Source organism: Myxocyprinus asiaticus, chromosome 7 (assembly GCF_019703515.2).
Source record: "Myxocyprinus asiaticus isolate MX2 ecotype Aquarium Trade chromosome 7, UBuf_Myxa_2, whole genome shotgun sequence".
Taxonomy (NCBI): Eukaryota; Metazoa; Chordata; class Actinopteri; order Cypriniformes; family Catostomidae; genus Myxocyprinus; species Myxocyprinus asiaticus.
The window spans coordinates 35,881,890-35,904,963 of NC_059350.1; the positions used below are offsets into that span (position 1 = coordinate 35,881,890).

The following is a 23,074-nucleotide window of genomic DNA, read 5'->3' on the forward strand; positions in this document are numbered from 1 at the left end:
AATAATCGGTTAAGAGCTAATTATTAATCGTTGCAATAATCGCCAAATTACAAATTACATTTTACAGCATTTAATCTATAATCTGTAGCAGAATACTTATTAAAAGTAACCTTCCCAACCCTGTATATACACTCACCGGCCACTTTATTAGGTACACCTGTACACCTATTTATTTATGCGATTATCTAATCAGCTAATTGTGTGGCAGCAGTGCAATGCATAAAATCATGCAGATATGGGTCAGGAGCTTCAGTTAATGTTCATATTAACCATGGGGAAAAAAATTGATGTCAGTGATTTTGACCATGGCATGATTATTGGTGCCAGATGGGCTGGTTTGAGTATTTCTGTAACTGCTGATCTCCTGGGATTTTCATGCACAACAGTCTCTAGCGTTTACTCAGAATGGTAGAAAAACAAAAAACATCTAGTGAGCGACAGTTCTGTGGAGGGGTCTTCTGCTGCTGTGGCCCATCTGCCTCAATGTTCGAGGTGTTGTACATTCAGAAAGGCTTTTCTGCATAGTACTGTTGTAAGGGGTGGTTATTTGGGTTACTGTCACCTTCCTGTCACCTTGGACTAGTCTGGCCATTCTACTCTGACCTGAAGCCATTTTCGCCCAAAGAACTGCCGCTCGCTGGATGTTTTTTGTTTTTCGCACCATTCTCTTTACATTCTAGTACACACTCTGTTGTACGTGAAAATCCCAGGAGATCAGCAGTTACAGAAATACTCAAACCAGCCCGTCTGGCACCAACAATCATGCCATGGTCGAAATCACTGACATCACATTTTTACCCCATTCTGATGGTTAATGTGACCATTAACTGAAGCTCCTGACCCACATCTGCCTGATTTTATGCATTGCACTGCTTCCACATTATTGGCTGACTAGGTAATCGCATGAATAATTAAGTGTACAGGTGTACCTATTAGAGCGTATATACTATACTATACTATACTATGATAGATAGATAGATAGATAGATAGATAGATAGATAGATAGTGTACAGGAAGATGCTGAGCCCCTGCAGCAGGAGGAGAGCAGGCCGTATGAAGAGGTGTACAAATACTCCAGCGCTTTTCTAAAGATACAGTTGAACACAATCATATATCATTTACATAACAAAAACATGGCAGTAGGATCAGTCTTTGCGCAACACTTATGTTATGTTGGGGATCCAGTATTGAAAGAGAGATCTTTCATGCATGAATAGGGTGATCATATTCTGGTTTTCCAAAAAGAGGACACCCTTTCAACAAATATGTCCAACATTCTTTTGAATGTCCATGTACTAAAATAAAATATTTGATGCCATGAGTCAAAAATATTTGATGCCACTTCATTTACTATTACTATTATTTTGAATGGCCATGGAAAATGAAGCAATGTGATAACAATTTTACCTGGTCGCAAAAAGTAGTCCGTTAATTTACCTGATGAACTTTCACCTTTTGCTGACCCTTTATGCTTCGCAGAGATAATGTGTGCTTCTAAATCACTTACAACTTTATTATCATAGAGAGCTTTACATGTCATACATTCCGCTTTCCACAGATCTCGACCTGGACGAAAGCATTGGAATTTTTTGCGCAAATCTTCTGTAAATTTGCACTTTCGTTTGGGCATTGTTTCCACTCAGCTGTCATTTGTTGCTACTGTCAAGCAACTGTTTGATGCCGAACACAACAGCGCTTCGCGCGTTTGCAGAGAGATTGACAGGCAGGAATTTGGCCAATAGTTGCTGCAAGCATCTTATAATCGACCAATTGGTGTGCGAGAAGGCGGGACTTACAAAGAAGGGTTAAAGCAATGCAAATATGCGCGCACACACAATGAAGTATTACCAGACGCACATCATAATGCAACTAAAGCAGAATCCCGGTCCTGGACATTTTCGCAAATTTAGAAATCCCGGCCGGACGCTTTTTTAAGGTTCGAAAAAGAGGACATGTCTGGGAAAAAGAGGATGTATGGTCACCCTATGCATGAGGGAGTTTCAAATGTCAAAAGTCATCATATTGAATTTATACAGAGGGTATCCAACCAGAATGACCCTTACTATCACGGGGATAATGTAAAGTATTTCCAAATGCGAAACAAAGAGCTGGGTCATTCTTACTATTCGGTGCCATTTCAGCTTGGTAACTTTCTATCAAATAAAGTTACAATTACCATGATTTAATCATTTTATCTGAAGAAGGGCTTGTTACAATACAAGAAAAATATATTGGTCCAGCTCAGGATATTATTCTTTATTAATTTTGACCAAATTCTTCACACATGCAAAGGCCAAATGTCCACCCTGTTACAGGACATTCTCATTTCAATTAATAAGTGTTCTGAATGCACATTTATTGTAATATTTACATTTTCTAAGAGCTAAAATGTCCCTCACTTTACCCTCCAAATGTATTTTAACAAAGTGCTCATAAACAAGCATTATCTTGAAAAAAGTTGTTGTATTTTAAGGCACAGTGTAATTTCAACACATTTCTTTTAGAATAAAGACATTTCAATGGAATTTTGGCCCCATTTTAAATTATTTCATTTTGCCATTTCATTCCCTACAAGTAACCACAAAGATATGCATAACATTTGTTAAACTTATTTTATTAACATAAAAAAAATTTAAAAAATTAAAAACACAGAGGTAACAGGGTGGACAGAGGGGAAACAGGGTGGACAGGACATAACAGGGTGGACATCACACCACTGAACAACAATATATGTCATAAAAGAAAATCAACTCAATTACTGATTCCTGCAACAGCAATCTTCTCCTTATGGTGTTGTTAACTGTTTGATGGTGCAGCAGTGCATCCACTCCTCCCAACCGCTGGTACCTCTTCTTGTATTTTTCTTTTTTTCTCTTTTCCTTCTCAGGCAAGGCCTTTAGTTGTTCAATCTCCTTCTGGAGCCTCCTTCTTCCCTGTCTGACATTTCTCCGTCCAACAAAATATTGCCTAATACACAAGAAGCATATTGTCACAATTTACAATCACTGCAACGGTTAAATGGTTCTGTATACAATAATTTATAGGATAGAAGGCCAATAATCACATTAAAGTAAGTTGTTCTTATACCTATTACTGTAAGATCTCATTATACTATCCCTTCATTAGGCTACAAAATATGTTTATCATTGTATTTTACAATTTTAAGTTTCTAGTTTTAGAGAACATATATTATTTCTCTCTCTCTCTCTCTCTCTCTCTCTCTCTCACACACACACACACACACACAGAGACACACACACACTCTCTCTCTCTCACACACACACACACACACACACAAACCACACAGATACACACACACCACACAGACACTCTCTCTCTCTCTCTCTCACACACACACACATACACACCACACAGACACACATACACATTGTAATGGCAAAATCATCTAAGATCATTTAATTCCAGAGTCTACCTAATCAACAAAGCATTCAATCGTAAACTTTCTTTTAACCTTGAGGGCCCTGGCTGTGGGGCATTTCTTGCTCTGGGGGACTGTCTGGACTTGGGGGAGGAGTGGTCATTGACTCAGATGTTGTCCTGGCTCTGGTACAGTCCCTGTGCTTTCTCTTCTTTTCTCGCAGTTTTTTCTCTGTGCTCTCTTCTCACTTTCACTGAGTGCTAACACTTTCTTTTTTCTTCCTTCCTCTCTATCCTTTCTCCACCTCTCCTTCTCTTTATTGAGGTATATCTACCTTCTTTCAGGGTCTGCATCACGATGTGCCCTTCAGCATTGCTGCTTTTCGGCAGCAGACAATGTTGCCATTTCCTGACAAATACATGCATACCATTTAAGCTACTCTTTCTTGAAGGTATAACAAATAAATGCATAATAAATTAATTATAAGTACCAATACATGCTGTAAACACTTATTTATCTAGCTTTTACGTCCACTCTGTTACATTATGTCCACATTGTTACTGTGCAAAACAGTAACAGGGTGGACAGTAACAGGAGGTACATTTTATGCTAAAATCAACCATTGCTACTCATGTGATGAACAACAAGCTAGTGCACAGTGATCACTGAGGAAGATTTTTAACCTGTTTATTAACCATAATATTAACCAACTTCTTGTAGACAGTTTGCTGCCAAAAAGTATTCTACTCCCTGAGAGTCATGTGATTAGAGGAACAGTCAAGGGGCGTGTTCAGAGGGACTTTCCATCAGAGTAACAGGGGGGACATTCAATTCAGGGACACAACATTTTTTAAAGACTTTAAGCATTAAAAATGTATTAATAACAAAAAATATATTTTGGTGAGGAATATTATAAATAAGATTGTACAACAATATTGAAAAATATGGAATTTGTTTGATTTTTATTTGTTATATTTGTGGCTGAAGTTATACAAGCTTACTTGGGGACATGGCAGTTTAGCCTACTTGCACTAAAATCAGAGTAATTATTTTTTATTAATTAATCCAGGCTACATATTATTGTGTTCTGTGGTAGAGGGGGATTAACTATGTAAGATGAGCATTTAGAAACAAGTATTAGCCCATTTTTACACAAAATATACCACATTATGTCATGGGGACTCAAATGGCACCGAATGCTAAGAATGACCCAGCTCACAGTTTATAAAGGGTCACAAAGAAACGTGTATAGCCGTCCAAAAGGATAGTACATGTTTACATTCATAAAATAATTGGTTATTCTTGCCATTCTTTGTTTTCGTTTTAATGACGTCAGACTCTGCGTCTGGTAGTGTGATGACGTAAAATATGTGCGACCGCTCCTCACGTTGAAGTTTTCAATGAATTGTTGCCGCCTTCATTTTTTTAATTCATAAAAAAAAAAAAATAAAAAAAAATACATGAGAAGTGATATTCTAGTTAATTATTTTTGACATGAATAGCCGGTTGCAGGAAATACGGGAGAGACAGAAGCTCAGACGGCAGCTTCTTGCACAACAGGTAAAGAAATACAACTTTTCAGCTTGTCTCATAAAGCCAGCGTTAGCGAGCATTGCCAATCTAATGCTAGTAGTCTTATTTATAAATGTAGATAGCGAGTTTTGCATAATGTGGTTTTATGTTTTTGTTTTGCAGCTCGGGGCAGAGAGTCCCGACAGCATCGGTGCTGTTCTCAACAGTAAAGATGAACAAAAAGAGATCGAGGAGACCAGAGAAGCATGCAGGTGTGTTTTAACGTTTCCCCTTTTGTAACAATACACATGGGTAATTGAGTGAGAATGAACACCTATTGCCCCCAAATTAAGCAAAACTGTATTCATTGGGCAATATTGACACTGATGTAAGCACTGGTTGAATTTAATCCTGAAACAATCTGTATGTAAAATTGCCTTTATATCAAATCAGAACAGATTGACAGGACTCTCTGATAGGGTCATTCATCCTTTGTCCTGTGTTGGTACTGTAGGGCATCATTTGACACATCAGTCCCCTGTGCTAAAAGAAAGTGTCAAAATGAGGGTGAGGATCCAGAGGAGGATGTGGAGGAGCAAAGGGTGAGTGAGCACTGATTAGGAATCAGCTGTAATTGTGAGTTATTTTAGATTAGACCAGAGAAGGGCTGTGCACAATTTATCTCGGATCTGCTGTATGGTGTTACAGGAAGATGTTGAGCCCCAGCAGCAGGAGGAGGGCGGGCCATATGAAGAGGTGTACAAAGACTCCAGCACTTTCCTAAAGGTATAGTTGAACACAATCAGATTTCATTTCCATTTATTTATTTTTATTTACACATATTAGGGGTGTAACGGTTTGAATTTCTCACAGTTCGGTTTGTGTCACAGTTTAAGGGTCACGGTTTCGGTATGGTTCAGTATTTGCTTTGTTAAAAAAAAAACAAATCCAAAGAATAATCTATTGATAAACACTTCAACAGGTTTGCCCTTAAATAACAATTTTTTTTTACAACAGTAACCATAGTTTAACCATGGCATTTGTAGTAAAATTATAGTAACCACAATATAAACATGGTTACTGTCATGGTTACAATATATAGTAAAATCATGGTTACTATATAGAAACTACAGTATTACTGTTATAAATCCATGGTTAATTGTATCAAAACCATGATTTCTGCTCAGAAAACCATGGTGACAGCAGTCATGGTTACTACAATATTACTATACTAAAGCCATGATTAATTTTTGTCAGGGTCCTTAACTAAAAAAACAACAACATTTTCTCTATTTACTAAAGCAACATTTTAACTTAATACCTGCACTATTACGCTACATGCATCAACAAAAAGTGCACTTCAAACTCATCTCAACATATTCAATATTTGGAAGCTGTACATCACTATAAAAGGAATAACCTTGCTATTAGAATGCCTACGAGAAGGGATGTTGTGATAATGCTGCTTGAGTATTTTAATCATACATGGAAATCCCACATGAGCACCCCAAGCGCTTTAGTAATTGTTACATGTCTGTCCGAATTAGCACTGAGTGCCTGCTTAAAAATGGAAGGGAGTGTGTGCAGTTTCGGCTCACCTGCTGCTGTTTCCCTGGGTGATGTCTGAGCAAATGATTAATCATGTATCAATGTATTACTATAAGGGCATCTTAATGCCATTAATCAAAGCGCATTGTTGACACTCCTGATAGATTACAGCCGCGCAAGGAAACAGGAAGAACTTGCGTGCTCATTTTAAATAAACCCTCACGCGTATTATTGTAACATATTACCAGTATATAGCACTTTGTCGAGTGATGTCTGCAAACAGTGCCTGTTTTGTAACATCTTTTGACCATCGCTGTTGTAATTGGCTGCAAAAAGAAAATGTTCCCAGAAAGGAGAAGTGCAGGGGGCTTCTCTATCAGCGTTTCGTTTTCTCCACTTGCCATTTTCAACTACACACAACGCTTGCAGAACAGTGATGTCATCAAGTTGACCCACGTGAAACACAGGTGGAGCGTATCCATGTACAGATCCATTCAGGTGCGTTAGCGGAGATTGTAACTGTGCCTGTCTGTTTGACGCTTTGTTTTCTTGACCAAAACTTGTGCTCCGGATGCATCATTAAACATGAGGTGAACCGACCGCAGTGTCAATACTTCCCGAACCGTGGGTCTCTAACCGTATGGTTCAGTTTTTTACCGAGAACCGTTACACCCCTAATATATTTATATATACAGGTGCATCTCAATAAATTAGAATGTCGTGGAAAAGTTCATTTATTTCAGTAATTCAACTCAAATTGTGAAACTCGTGTATTAAATAAATTCAATGCACACAGACTGAAGTAGTTTAAGTCTTTGGTTCTTTTAATTGTGATGATTTTGGCTCACATTTAGCAAAAACCTACCAATTCACTATCTCAAAAAATTAGAATACATCATAAGACCAATAAAAAAAACATTTTTAGTGAATTATTGGCCTTCTGGAAAGTATGTTCATTTACTGTATATGTACTCAATACTTGGTAGGGGCTCCTTTTGCTTTAATTACTGCCTCAATTCGGCGTGGCATGGAGGTGATCAGTTTGTGGCACTGCTGAGGTGGTATGGAAGCCCAGGTTTCTTTGACAGTGGCCTTCAGCTCATCTGCATTTTTTGGTCTCTTGTTTCTCATTTTCCTCTTGACAATACCCCATAGATTCTCTATGGGGTTCAGGTCTGGTGAGTTTGCTGGCCAGTCAAGCACACCAACACCATGGTCATTTAACCAACTTTTGGTGCTTTTGGCAGTGTGGGCAGGTGCCAAATCCTGCTGGAAAATGAAATCAGCATCTTTAAAAAGCTGGTCAGCAGAAGGAAGCATGAAGTGCTCCAAAATTTCTAGGTAAACGGGTGCAGTGACTTTGGTTTTCAAAAAACACAATGGACCAACACCAGCAGATGACATTGCACCCCAAATCATCACAGACTGTGGAAACTTAACACTGGACTTCAAGCAACTTGGGCTATGAGCTTCTCCACCCTTCCTCCAGACTCTAGGACCTTGGTTTCCAAATGAAATACAAAACTTGATCTCATCTGAAAAGAGGACTTTGGACCACTGGGCAACAGTCCAGTTCTTCTTCTCCTTAGCCCAGGTAAGACGCCTCTGACGTTGTCTGTGGTTCAGGAGTGGCTTAACAAGAGGAATACAACAACTGTAGCCAAATTCCTTGACATGTCTGTGTCTTGATGCCTTGACCCCAGCCTCAGTCCATTCCTTGTGAAGTTCACCCAAATTCTTGAATCGCTTTTGCTTGACAATCATAAGGCTGCGGTTCTCTCTGTTGGTTGTGCATCTTTTTCTTCCACACTTTTTCCTTCCACTCAACTTTCTGTTAACATGCTTGGATACAGCACTCTGTGAACAGCCAGCTTCTTTGGCAATGAATGTTTATGGCTTACCCTCCTTGTGAAGGGTGTCAATGATTGTCTTCTGGACAATTGTCAGATCAGCAGTCTTCCCCATGATTGTGTAGCCTAGTGAACCAAACTGAGAGACCATTTTGAAGGCTCAGGAAACCTTTGCAGGTGTTTTGAGTTGATTAGCTGATTGGCATGTCACCATATTCTAATTTTTTGAGATAGTGAATTGGTGGGTTTTTGTTAAATGTGAGCCAAAATCATCACAATTAAAAGAACCAAAGACTTAAACTACTTCAGTCTGTGTGCACTGAATTTATTTAATACACGAGTTTCACAATTTGAGTTGAATTACTGAAATAAATGAACTTTTCCACGACATTCTAATTTATTGAGATGCACCTGTATATATATACATATATATATATATATATATATATATATATATATATATATATATATATATATGTGTATATATATACATTACTAAATATACATTTAACTGTGTGTATTTGTGGATTGTATTGTGAGCTTACAAAATGGTGTGTAATATACTAGGTTGCAGCATATTTGTGCATGTTAGTGAAGCAGATATAGTTTGAAGTACAGTGTGCATTTGTGGGAAACTTTGATACTGTTAACTTTATTAAAGTGAAATAAAACTGACTGTATGAGAAATGACAATTGCCGTGTTCTCTCAATCCGGTGCTTGCCACGCCCACTTTTTTCCGTATTTTTCAAAACTGTTGTGAGAGCTGAGCCGTGCAGAAGCAGGGGGTTTTATGACCCTTTAAGATGGGATAGGAGAAAGTGTTTTTAACATTAAAAAATTACCTTGTTTCTGTTGCTGCTGAATCAACGCCTTAAATCTCGGTTATGAAGTTAATACAAAGAGTTTTTGATTATATTGATCATGATATCATAAACTTTTTCTCTTTCAGGGCACCCAGAGTCTAAATCCTCATAATGATTACTGCCAACACTTTGTGGACACAGGTCATAGACCTCAGAACTTCATCCGAGATGGAGGTAAATGGTCTGATCTCTGTCTATTTTATAGAGTTTCCCACCACACACCCCCAATACCTATGAAATAACTGTAACCTGAATGCTTTGCTGTGTTATAGGTCTGGCTGACAGATTTGAGGAGTACCCCAAACAAAGAGAGCTCATCCGACTGAAAGATGAGCTCATCGCTGCCACCAACACCCCACCCATGTAAGAGAACCTGCACCTTCCATGTGTTAATAGAAATGAAAAATGGAACTGATTCTCAGATGCTGTAACCTGAAGACCTGTCTTGTTTTATTGCACTTATTACTGTATTTCACTTCCTCACTGTCTCAATTTATGCATGTTATCAGTAAAGCAAAATGGGCACATATCAAATATTAAGAAATTCAGTTCTCACTCAAACTGCTATCCTGATCAAATCATTTATAATGAAAAATGTAGTATTAATGAAATCAAAAAATGACAATTCTCTCATAATTTACTCACCCTTATGCCTTCTCAAATTCTTATGACTTTTTTTCCTCGCGGAATACCATTTTTATTTTATTTTTTTAAGGATATATTATGTTTTTGTCCATACAATGCAAGTCAATGGGGTTCAAAACTTTCAAGCTCCAAAAAGGACATAAAGTCAGCATAAAAGTATGACATGTGAAGTGTTAGTCTTCTGAAACAATATGATTGACAACATGCATGAGCTTCTCTCATTAATGTGCCAAGTTGACTCCTGGATGTCAAGATTTATAATGAATAAGAACTTAAATTTTGGTCTGTTTCTTACCCCAAACCAATCTTATGGATTCAGAAGACTAAACCACTCGAGTCATATGGATTACCTTTATGCTGCCTTTATGACCTTTTTAGAGCTTGTAAGTTTTAGACCCTATTGACTTGCATTGTATGGATATAAACGCATCATTTTTGGTGAACTATTCCTTTAAATTAGAAAACTGCATTTTTACTTTGTCTGGTCTCAGACCATTAGACCCCACTGTATGTCTCTTTAGCATGTATTTAAGAATATTTGACATGTTTTTTTGTGTATTGTCAGGTATTTGCAGGCAGATCTCGACAACTTTGATCTGAGAGATCTAAACTGTAAATTTGATGTAATTCTGATAGAGCCTCCATTAGAGGAGTATTACAGAGAGTCGGGCATCATTGCCAACGAACGCTTCTGGACCTGGGACGATGTGAGTTGCTGTCAATGTCTTTCAGATTCATTTACTCATGTGTGGACTTGCAAACATTTCAGAAAGTTTTGTAATTTAGGTCCTACATGCTCTTGGCAAATGCATTCTCACTGGTGTGGCATTTTATTTTTATTATAATAAGTAATAAAAAATAATTAAATGTTTTATGTCTGTTATAGATCATGAAGCTGGATATAGAGGAAATCTCTTGTATCCGCTCTTTTGTCTTCCTGTGGTGTGGATCAGGAGAAGGCCTTGATCTAGGCAGAATGGTACACAAACTCACAACCATACACACAGAGATAAGGACTGTTCTCTTATATAAATGCTTACTGTGCCTATTGTGTTTGTTGCTTATATCATGTCACCTAATCATAATCATAGGCTTGACAAAAATCTGTGATCTTGAGAAAATGTTTAATGTGAGTTATTTTTTATTTAAAGTAATTCTGGGGTAATACTGTGAGACAGATCATGCCCAACAGAGATTTGCTGCTAGTTTCATGTGTCTTCTCTCCCAGTGTTTGAGGAAGTGGGGCTTCCGGCGATGTGAAGACATTTGTTGGATCAAGACCAACAAAAACAACCCTGGCAAGACCAAAACACTGGATCCTAAAGCAGTATTCCAAAGAACCAAGGTAAAAGACACTGTCAAGCCACACAGTATAGCTTAATATGTGTATATATTGTAGTCTTTTGGTGATATTTAGTATAAATCTTATTTTTTTATGTATTTCCTTTGATACATGGCTTATCAAATCAGAGGAACCACAATTTCAACCAATCGGCCATTTAATTAGTTAAAAATAAGGCATGTTTTCCAGACTGTTTTTTACTAAATGAACACTAGGTATAATGACATTTAAAGCTGAAGTATGTAATTTCTGCGACACTAGCACCACCGAATGGAATAAAGCACAACAGTGCCCGGCCACTTTTTCAGGCATGTCGGTTCTGGAAGTATTTTTCCCATTAATTTTTTCCATTGATTTTTCAAAAAATAATTCATAAAAGAGTCCTAAACTATTAACCAAACCAACAAGCTCCGAAGTGAATTACAATATTGCAAACTTTGATTTGAAGCAAAAAAGTATTTGAAAACCAGATAAAACGACAAAGGTACAACACTGTGTACTTAACGTATTTCACGAGGAACTACAATCCCATGAAGCATTGCGAATTATGTAATTGGATAAAAACTGATGGAAATATATAAAACTATTGATTTCAGGTTGTTGGTTAAAAACATATATATTTTACATTTATTGAAAACTATTCTGATATATACAAATAAATAGGAAGTTAGTGACTTTAATGCATCACTCAGTTCTCTGATTTTTGGATCCTTCACTGCTGTACCAGGGGTAGGGTAGTTGTTCACCAGAAATTATAGTATTAAACGTGATTTTTAAACAATGAAGTTAAAATAACACTGATAGCTTATCAGTGGAAGCATATACCATGGATTAACCTCGGAGCTCACAGTAGGTCTGTCTTTAAAGTTTTATAAGATATTGTTAAAAATCAATTTGTCTATGGAAAAAATGAATAGGATTTTTACTTCCAGAACCTGAGTGTTGCGCTCTATTGCAAAAATAAACAGTGTTCTCAAAACAGCTTTCCGAATACACCCCTCATCTGCTGTCCCCCCCCAACTCACACTATTGGTTTAGTAACATTGTTGGGGTGGGTCGCTCAAAACAAACACAGGACTTTTTATGGTGCCACAGAGTAAAAAGTGTTTACAGTTTTTGAGAAAATTAATCTATAAATGGCTTAATTATAGGTGTGTCTGCGTATTAAGCCGGGATAGAAGAAAGTATTTTAACACTGAAAAAGTTACATACTTCAGCTTAAATCATTTTCATTTTATAATCACCAATAAAACAAAATTTTAATACATGATAAATTCCACATGGGGACTTCCATGAATAATGTTGAGTGATGACACAATTAAAAAATATGTTTTAACTATTGTTTTGTTGAAACTGACAGTTTGAACTTTATGGTGCCACTTAAGTTTGAAAACATCTGCCTTGTATATCTGTAACATTATGACATAGCCTGTAGGAAACTTAATAGTCAAATCAAAAGCGCATTAAAATCATTGCGGTATTCTAAGTGTTTCTGAATTTTATGTCGCCTGGCACTAGTGGAAAAGCCATTATACTATATTCCTTCTAATTAATGATTGTTTAGTGTTTCTACTTAGAATTCCTACTACTTTTTCAGTGACGTGTCTATTTTTTTGTGTATACACTCAGGAGCACTGTCTGATGGGCATCAAAGGCACCGTTAGACGCAGCACAGATGGCGATTTCATTCATGCTAATGTGGATATAGACCTGATTATTACAGAGGAGCCAGAGATGGGCAATATTGAGAAGCCAGTGGAGATTTTCCACATCATTGAACATTTCTGCCTGGGCCGTCGACGGCTCCACCTATTTGGCAGGGACAGCACGATCAGGCCAGGTAAGACACAGTCCCATTTCCACTTAAATTTAAGTTAGAGTGACATACAGCATAAAAGGAAGGACAGTACTGAAAGTGAGTATTTTAAAGATGCTTTATAACATCATGTAATTTTAGGTTGGCTGACTGTGGGCCCCACCCTGACCAATAGCAACTTTAACATAGAAGCTTACTCTGGTCACTTCAGTGAGCCAAACTCTTACTTGTCTGGTTGTACTGAGGAAATTGAGAGACTCCGCCCCAAATCTCCACCTCCTAAATCCAAGGCAGAGAGAGGTGGGGGGGCACCACGCGGAGGGAGGGGCGGTCCCTCTGTAGGAAGGGGAGATCGCGGTCGAGAGAGAAACCGACCAAACTTCCGTGGTGATCGAGGTGGATTCAGAGGTCGTGGTGGCCCTCATCGTGGATTTCCTCCTCGATAGTGCACAACATGCCTTCTTTGATGAGACTGAACATTTTTTAATTAAATCTGTATTTTATATTTTTGTACCTGAAATTCGAAAATGAGTTGTTGCCTTCCATAAGATTAATATTGTTTTGGTAGTGTATTGTAATAGAGGTTAGAAGCAGGAATACTTTTTAATGATTGGCATACAGTCTCACTCCTCAATGATTGTTGTGTTAAGTCACATGATTACACATATAAATTATAGCTGTTCAGGAGCAATAAACTTTCATTCATTGTAAGAGCTTGATACAACCTCAAGACTCATTAAACACACATTTTATAATGAAATTTGTTTTTAATCAGAGTTCTTACAGTCACAGAAAAGTCACTTGCAAGCCACAGTGCTGTCCAATTTTTGATTGCATCATTATTTCGAGTCATTTGTTCCTTTCTTTTTTTCAAAGAATTGGTCTGAATAATATTTTAGTGAATTAATCTGTATTTAAATCATTTTTAATTATCCTTAACCAGTAATTACAAATGACTAACAAAAGTCATGGAAATTAATTTGTCAAAAAGTGTGGGAACTGTTTATTACTATTTGTTTGAACATTTCCATCTGTTGTTTGGTTTGTCTAACATCTCATTATCAACATCACTTTCACACTTCCTGTGTGCATGTGGAGGGCAGCAGAACTTTTCTTTTATCTTTATTGTCAACCTTATTGCTTCTGTACTATAGTGGTAGTGACATGTAGAATTACTGTCTTTTGCAGTGAATAAAAGGCAACATGTTTTACTTCACAGGTAGTTAATTTTAGTGAGCATGGTTGGACAAAAGAATTTAAGAATTTCCTTGCTTTTAATTAAATTCCCACAGGATGTTGAATTGGAATGACAGAAAGATACATTCATTGACTTGCAATTGAAAGAAATTCAACACAGTCAACAGAAATTTCATGAGTCCAACAAAAATTTGAACATTTCCAAACTTCTTAGTTGTTTTTTCTTTTGTTTAAGGTTTCCATTTTGTAAGCTTGGTTAATGGTATTTGGCTCCATTTTGAAGACAAATTAGATAGAGCATTCTGACCACCTTAGTCCATAAAATGTCATTTATTAAAAAGGGGTGACTGATTTGAGTCAAAAGAGTAAATGCACAAATGTGCATTTCTTTAGCAATGGTTTTGTATTCATTTGAAACACCTAGTTCTTAAAGGTGCGCTCAGTAATTTTTTCCTCACAAAAAAAAGTGTAACTCCTAAAGACATGAATTTTAATTTTGCAATATATGTTGGAAATAATGACCACTCACATTAAAATGAAGACTCCAGTCATATCAGTAACTATACAAAAGCTGTTTTATTCTATATGGAGAGGGTCCCCTTATGAGGGCTACCATGTTAGAATCACATGACCAGTCAGATACTACTCGCTTAATCTCAGTAACCGTCCTTTTAATTAACACTTTCACTCATTGATTAAAGTAATCATGGCTTTCTGTGAATACTGAATTTCTACAATGGCATCTGAAACTAAAAACTATTGATTTTAAATTATGCTGCACCAAACCGCTAGGTGTCAGTGTAAGTCTAAAATGACACAAAGACAAAAGCTACTGAGTTCACCTTTAATTTGAAATTGAAATTGAAATATTTGTTTTGTGAATTCTACCCTCTAAAGTAAATTTTCACTAATATCATAATCAAACCACACTGGCATACATTAAGGCAAGGGTCAACTATATTACAAAGGCAGATTTTTCCAAAAGGTTTAAATGTGTTCTCAGTTCAAAGGTATTTTTCATTAAAGTTAGGTTGTTTAAAACATACATTTATACAATTTATCAATTACAACATTTGTTGGCCAAAACAATGGTTTGATATTCATGTATGTTACCTCCTACATTTATGTTGTTTCATTAATCGTTTTTGTGCCTCATAATTGTTTTAATTTGTAAATATTGATAAAAAAAAATAAATGTTTTGCTGAAAAGACTACAACAGGCCATTAAATGCAGGCATAGATTTGAATAGAGGTGTAGATTTTGTTTTTGTGCAGTTCCATTGTGACAACTTACCCCACTATTGTAGTAAGTTCTCACAATTAGTCAATGTGTATTCAATGAGCTGTATCTTTGTTCCTGGGCAATAATGGTGGAAATGTTCAATAGTTTTTTGTAGCCAAGTCTTCAAGGTATGTGGCCGGCCTATGCAGAAAATGACTTTCAAAAACAAACCTATTGTCAAGCCTGGCCAAGCTGATGCTAAGTTGTCTCAATTTTGGAGCTTGGCAGTCTACAATTGCAACAGCTGAATGTTATTTACAGATAAGTCTGTCAATCGATTAAAATCTTTTGTCTAATTAATTACATAACATGCCAATTATTAATTTAAGTTATTGGAGTTAATCTCAAATGTCAATATTTTCTGAGAAAAGATCACAAATAATGACAATTCAAAGACTGGCAGACAAAAATATAGAATAGACATTAAAAAGGTGTCTTTAGAAGCTGAAATATTGTTAATTTTATTTCTATGTAATATATGTGACCTGCAGTTCACAGCAATCAGATTTTACCATCAAGTTTGTAAATCTGTCTGAAGTAACCCTAAAGGAAAAAACTCACTGAAAAATGAGAAAACAACCAATCCTAAAAAATAAATAAATAAACATTATTAAGCAACCTGCTATCATGCTATTATCCATCACGTTCACTACAATCAAACAATTCCGGACAGTTAATAATACCTAAAATATCAAAATCCATAAAAGGAGGTAGATAATTTTTCTATTTGGCTCCTAAATGTTTGAATAGTCTTCCTAGCATTCTTCAGGACTCACACTCTCTCAGTTTAATTCTAGACTAAAAACTCATCTCTTCAGCCAGGCATAAACCTAATGTATCCCTCAACTCATCATTATGACACATTAGTCAGGTCTGCCAGAACTGGAAACACTTTTCATATTCTATAACTCTGCTATAAATTGAATGGCATCTAAGCTAATATTATTCTATATTTTTCTATAGTTTCCCTGTTACCAGAGCCTGCCAGATCCAGCTCCGGTCCTGCCCGATGTCCTACTCCCACATGTCCTATGTGTCGCTGCGTGATGACTACTAACTGTAGTCTGTTCCAGCCAGATATCACTTCAGTCTACTACGATGGACTTCACAGAGGATGAATTGCTGCCAACTCCAAACAGAAGATACGGGATACTTCACTGGCCAGTGCCTGAACCTTTGACTTAGGATGAACTTCACAGGAGATGAACCGCCACAGGCTTCCACCTGGACTGCGATGCCCCTCACTGACCTCTGTGTGTATCATCTTGTTCAAAGGATAACAAAGGACAATGCATTTGTTTGCACTTTTCCAGCTGATTCAGGATGAACTTCAAAGACTTTTAGTCATTAATCAAACAGTTCATAAAAAATCCTTTTGTTTAAACATTGGCCACCGACATTCATGCGGTTTGCTAATTTAAAGGGTTAGTTCACCCAAAAATGAAAATTCTCTCATCATTTTCTCACCCTCATGCCATCTCCGGTGTGTATGACTTTCTTTCTTCAGCAGAACACATATGAAGATTTTTAGAAGAATATCTCAGCTCTGTAGGTCCATACAATACATGTGAATGGTGATCAGACCATTTGAAGCACCAAAAATCACATAAAGGAAACATAAAAGTAATCTATATGATGTGATAGATGTGGGTGAGAAACAGATAAAAATGTAAGTCCGTTTTTTTTTTTTTTTTTTTTTTTAATTGGGGGGGGGGGGGGGGTGATATGAAGGTGAGGCTAACATTCTATCTAAATGACTATAATCATGAAATGCAAAATTGATGGTTTAAATCAAGGGTTTTAATTACATTGATTGCAGGACAACCACTGGTCAATCTCGTTGACAGGTCAAAAGGGAGAGTAGAGTAAGGGTGCTTCTCATTTCTTAAATTAGGCATCGTCGTTTCTTTGCTCCTCCATCCTCGAGCCCGTAACCCGGAAACCGATCAAAGTCCGCCATCATGAAGGATGTATCAATTATCTACTGTAAATGCCCCGCGAGGACGAAGTTTCCTGAGGGCGCTTGAGCAAGGACTTTTTGTCTGAAACACCTGACGCACGCATACATTCTCCTCCTCCTTCACATCTGACACAACAGCTTAAATTCATATTTCACCTTTTCCGTTTAAATATACCATAATTGTCACATACTCCAACAGCGCATCTTGAATTATTAGGTTTTATTATAAAAATATCAATTAATCAAGTTTCAACAGCTTAAAGGTAAGCGCTCCGAGGTAATGCAGCTGCGCAGAGACGGCACTTCGAAGAGACGTGAGTGAGCAGGACATACCATTTCACAAATCAGTCTTGCATCGTTTCCTCCGTCCTCATTTCCTTTCCATGATTCATAAGAGGGTGGAGCTTGGAAGCGAGGAAAGGAAGCAAAGAAAGGAAACAAACGAGGATGTACAATTTAAGAAATGAGAAGCACCCAAAGAAACTACACAAATAAGAATTTTAAAGATCACTTTTATTTCCTTATTTTGTGCCTGTGGGCTGTTTGACTGGCTTATCTGTGTGGGCTATATTTGTGCGTGTGCTCTGAGAGCACTCATTGTAATACGGATATTTGCTTGAACGGTAAAAAATACGCTTCAGAATTTGGTGAAAATGCCTCTCTTGGTAAGTTATTAATGTAAACACAATCTGTTATGTACCACTCAGTTTACTTACTTGGCTGGATAACTTTAGTAGCTTTAAAAAGTACATTAAAAACTGTAATTTAAACAAGGAATAATTTACTTGGCCCTTTGAATTATTGTAAAATAACACACATCCTGAGGTGGTAATGTAGTCAACAACTGGAACTGCTTCATAGCTGTGCATTTACTTAAAAATAATTGCACACCTTGGAACGTCTGTTAACCAATCAGAATCAAGCATTCAACAGCGTTTTACTTTTTCAATATCTGAACGTTTATTTGAATATTTGATACTGTTAAAAACCTCAAGCACCATTTTCCTTATTTCTATCTTTGTTCTATTGTCTTTATTTTTTCAATTACCTGTAATTTGTTTCTTTGTTCTTTATAACTGACTGTTTACTACTTAAATAATTAGTCTACTTGAGAAATTAAAATGAAGGTTACTTAATTACAATAGTATTAGTTTTTGTTGTGGTATTAAAATTAGTATTGAAAATCATTCAATTTTACTGGTATTAGTACAGACAGACTACTGAAATTTTGGTATCATGAGAACACTACTTAAAATCTTAAAAAGGATGGTTGTCAGAAAACTTTGAGAAAACAGCCTCTAAAGATTCCAAATCTTTTTCGGACATTATTTAACAGAATTGGATGATTAATTGAAGCAGACATTAAATTATTAAGACATAAATAACAATCAGAAATTAATTGTATCCACTCTGCATCTGTTGTCACATCTTTGATAGTGATGGTATTTAAAATTTTAGCTGTAATCATCCCCTTCCCTTCTCTACAGCTAACTACCTTTGGACATTGGATCACTTTCCTGAGGTAAATGAGGAGCGCTGATCAGAGGAAAGTCGATATACAACTCTCCCATTTACAGTAAATTGACAGCAGCTGAAGCGATTTGACACACAGCATTTAAAAAGAAGAAAACAACATTTATAGTTTGAATTAATAACATTGACATAAATTGAAAGCTGAGACTTTGTTTTATCAAAAACAAGAGAATGCACAAAAGTTTTTGACCAAATTTAATGTTTTACCAGAAGTGGCCCATTGCGTCTTGCAACTCATTTTGATTGAGCACGTCACATACACTTATATGGTAGATCTTACTAAAATAAAATTATGAAAAAGTTGATCTCTTGCAATAGAAGTGTGAGCATCTTTAGTATAAATATATAGCTTCAAAAATCAAGAATATATTGAGGACATTTGTGTTGTCATTAATTAAATTTGAAATTAAATTTTCACATTTATCCCTCTTGAAATGATTTTTCAATTTCTTGTGTTCATTGCAGAGCTGATGAAAGTGAATTGAAGGAGAAACGTTGTGATTTCGTAACTGGAGAAAAATCTTTGAGTTGCTCAAAGACTAAGAAGTTCTCAAAGAATATCAGCTAAAAAAATGTTTTATCTGCTCTCAGAGTGACATTTTTTAAAAGATAAAAGCCATCTTGATATACACATGAGAGTTCACAGTGAAGAGAGGCCTTACACATGTCATCAGTGTGGAAAGAGTTTCAAAAGTAAGCCAAACCTTAATAACCACACAAGTATTCATATTGGAGAGAGGCTGTTTTCATGCCTTCGTGCCATCAGTGTGGAAAAGTTTTCACTCAAATAGGACAACTTGATGTACACATGAGAATTCACACTGCAGAGAAGCCTTACACATGGGTTCCACAGTATGACAGATTTATAATTTTTTTTTTTTCTGAGTATTATTGGGATTGGGATTTTGGTACACAACTGCATCTGGGATTTCATTCATTTTGGACTCTATTAGCTTCCATCTTTGGGCCATCCTGTCACAGTAAGAAAAGATCAAGAACAGTTTTTAACACATTCAATATATCGATTTTAAAAACTATCAGCCGATTAATCAATTATCACTTAATTCTAACATCAAATATATCTATATTATTACTGTTAAATTTGCAAAAATCAACTAAGACTGGCTATTTGGTTGCTTATAGAGTACATAACATGGTAAATTATAGCATTTTCTTAGCAAGTCCACTAATGTATAGTGTGCTGATTGTACATGAATTAATTGAAATAAAAAGGAGCAAAATCTAATACTGAGTGACCTATTTAATGAACGTGGAGAACATTTTATTTATCTATAATCGTTTGCATTCTTTCAATGAAATTTTACTTTTATCCAAATAGCAAGATATCTTTACATATGCCAGAAGTAATGATAATCGTAATCTCTGTAGTTTATTTAAGATGAATGACGTACAGGGAAGGTGGAAATACAAATTCGGAATAAATAAACACTTAAAAAAAATACATCTTTATAAATAATAAATCACAAATAACAAATATCATATCGAAATGGTAAAATTGCCTGCGTACTCACTGGCAACAATAAAAATATGCAGCTTGGAGATATGTATTCTTTGAATTGATCCAAGAGGTCAGTGTATGACAATTCAATCTTCTATTGGTCACACCTCCTCTCATCATTTGGATTCTTAGGTCAAAGTTCACCAAACTTGAACTTTAGTATGCAGCTGAGAGCAAAATTTCTTCACATGACCATTGTTTCCGGTCTCCCACATTCGGATGCGTTTGAATGGGAATGAATGGAGTGCAAAGTGTAGTTTGACTGGGGCTTTAGTGGTGGGGTTTTTGATTTATCCCAGTGAGTCTTTTGAATTAGTTTGAGAGAGGTTTAATTGTGAATGTTATTAATTTGTTTATTTCTCCCCAGATTTCTGTTGTACTGTAAATTGAATATTTTTTTTTTCACTTATTTGTGCATCATCAGCATCTTTGTTTTATTGTTAAATAACTGTTAAGTCTATTTTGCTGTTATAGTGAATGTTTTAGAATATTGAATCCTGTCCCTTTAAAAGTTTGCTATGTTTCACTGGGTCGGGTGGCGCTTGAATTGATTGAGGGCAGGTAGGAATCGCATTTGTCTCTGTCAATAATGTTAGGAAATAATCAGAAATATATATTTTGGTAAGATAGTGGTTGTTTTACTATTTAATGTTTCTCTATGGGGAGTTTTGTGTGGTAATATTCATAAAAATGAACACATAGAACGGCTTTCCCCAGTCTTTTTCAGAATATAGGAGACATCATAGACCAGTGTCTTTGGTTCAAGACTGTTTTATTTAGAAAATATGACATGAGAGGCTGTGCTATATTGTGAATATAGTCACGGCTGAAGGACATTGTTAAAATTATTTAGTTTCAGGAGAAGCAAGCAGACATCTTAGAAAATCATTTTTAATTTCTTATATACATATATATATATATATATAGGCTTGTTAAATCCAGTGGCTGATTGTGATTGTATTAGTTCAATGAAGGCGACTGTATGTTGAATAAAACTTGCTATAGGCTATCCAGCAGCGCTCTTCTTTAGGCTTGTATATTTGTCATTTGAAACGCGATTAAAAAAAATCAGTTCAGCGTTTTTGGGCTTTGTCTGAAGTGCAAAAAAAGTACACAACAGCTTTTTGTTATGTTTTTCGTTGTTAAAATAGCCAAATATATCGGATATTTCTCCCTGTTTTTCTCATAGGAATGAATGAGTAACTATGGTAATGGGTCTTTGCTTTCCCCCACGGGTGGGCGGGGCTTCTTTGCTGACTGTATAAGAAACTGGAACCACCACAGCTGTTTGCCAATCTCCAAGCACTTCCATCGCTTCTATGTGATGTTGAAAAGGCATGTCAACCATGACAGCTCAACAACATCCAGGGCAAATTTCATCCACTCCCAGCGCTTTGCCAGTTTGGAGCTTTTTGACTACCTCAGTAACTATGTTTACATGGACACCAGAAATTGGGTTATTGCGAGAAAGCAGCGTTCAAGTTTACACGCAGTGTATAAGCGGCGTATTCTTTACTCCTGTATATATGCGGCACGGTTAGTAAGCAGCTTTCTGTACAGCAATGTAATTTCTCCAAGACGCTTGTGTAAATAACAAACATGGCATCCGAAGTAGACTTTGCTATTTTATTCTCCATTGCTTTGCTTTATTTCCAGATATTCCAGAGTTGTTGCTGTTTTTGTTTCCTTAATTTTCTATTGTGATTTGCAATATTGGGGTTTCCCTCTTACTTAAAACTCCGGGATTCCTTCAGTGAATGAGCGCATATCCTCGAACGTGAGGGACTGTCAATATTTTAAAGTGGAGTGTATAAATGCGTGCAGTTTATAGTGTATGTGCTTTTCCCACTTTACTCCGAGAAATGTTGAATTTGCTGTGTTGACTTGTTGTTGGGCTCCATCCTATGATGTTTGTTATCCAGTCTATTCACGCACATGATCACTATTCAAACACCCATCAGAATGCAGCTTATGTGTTTACATGGCCACTTTAAGCCGTGTTCTCAAGGAGAAACCTAGGTGTGTTAAACTGCTTTCTCGTAATCCCTTAAACTGTATAAGGAATTCACCATTCTCATTTTCATTACATTTCAGAATGCCGCTTTCTGCCAAAACCCTGGAATAAGTCGTTTTCTTAAGTGTAAATGTAAACATGTTCAGTAACTTCAGCCAGAGGTCAAAGTCAAGCTCAATTTATTTATAGAGCACATTTCAAAACAACAAGTGTATACCAAAGCGCTGTACATGGGCAAATAAAACAATGAATTAAGAAAAAAAAAAATAAGATAACATTGACACTAAATACAATAAGCAACACAATATACATTCATTCAAAAGAATAGGAGCAGATATAATGTCCAGAGGTATGATATTCCATAGTCTAGGGCCGACTACGGAGAAGGCACGATCCCCTTTAAACTTCAAGCGTGAGCGTGGTGTATGCAGGAGAAGTTTATTAGAGGATATGAGAGTCCTGGAGGAATGATGATGACTAAGGAGTTCCGAGAGATAAGATGGGGCTAAACCATTTCTAGCTTTAAAAAAAAAAAAAAAAAGCTTTTCTTTTTTTTTTTCCTATTACATTTTTTTATCGATTCATAAATACACAACAAAGAAAAACACAACAC

At 36.3% G+C, this 23,074-nt stretch overlaps 1 protein-coding gene and 1 long non-coding RNA gene across 2 annotated transcripts; both read left to right on the forward strand.

Annotated features, from left to right (window-relative positions):
- Window positions 1–4,718: 4,718 nt before the first annotated feature.
- Window positions 4,719–16,975, forward strand: LOC127444378 (N6-adenosine-methyltransferase non-catalytic subunit). The gene is made up of 11 exons (XM_051703709.1): window positions 4,719–4,939; window positions 5,075–5,163; window positions 5,406–5,493; window positions 5,600–5,677; window positions 9,240–9,327; window positions 9,426–9,516; window positions 10,364–10,505; window positions 10,685–10,777; window positions 11,027–11,143; window positions 12,770–12,980; window positions 13,098–16,975. The coding sequence occupies exons 1-11, from the start codon at window positions 4,874–4,876 to the stop codon at window positions 13,400–13,402; spliced, it is 1,368 nt and encodes a 455-aa protein (XP_051559669.1). The 5' UTR covers window positions 4,719–4,873; the 3' UTR covers window positions 13,403–16,975.
- A 203-nt stretch (window positions 16,976–17,178) lies between these two features.
- Window positions 17,179–21,605, forward strand: LOC127444384 (uncharacterized). Its single transcript, XR_007897800.1, has 3 exons — window positions 17,179–18,060; window positions 18,883–18,917; window positions 19,394–21,605. It is a non-coding gene; the product is annotated as an uncharacterized LOC127444384 (long non-coding RNA).
- Window positions 21,606–23,074: the final 1,469 nt, after the last annotated feature.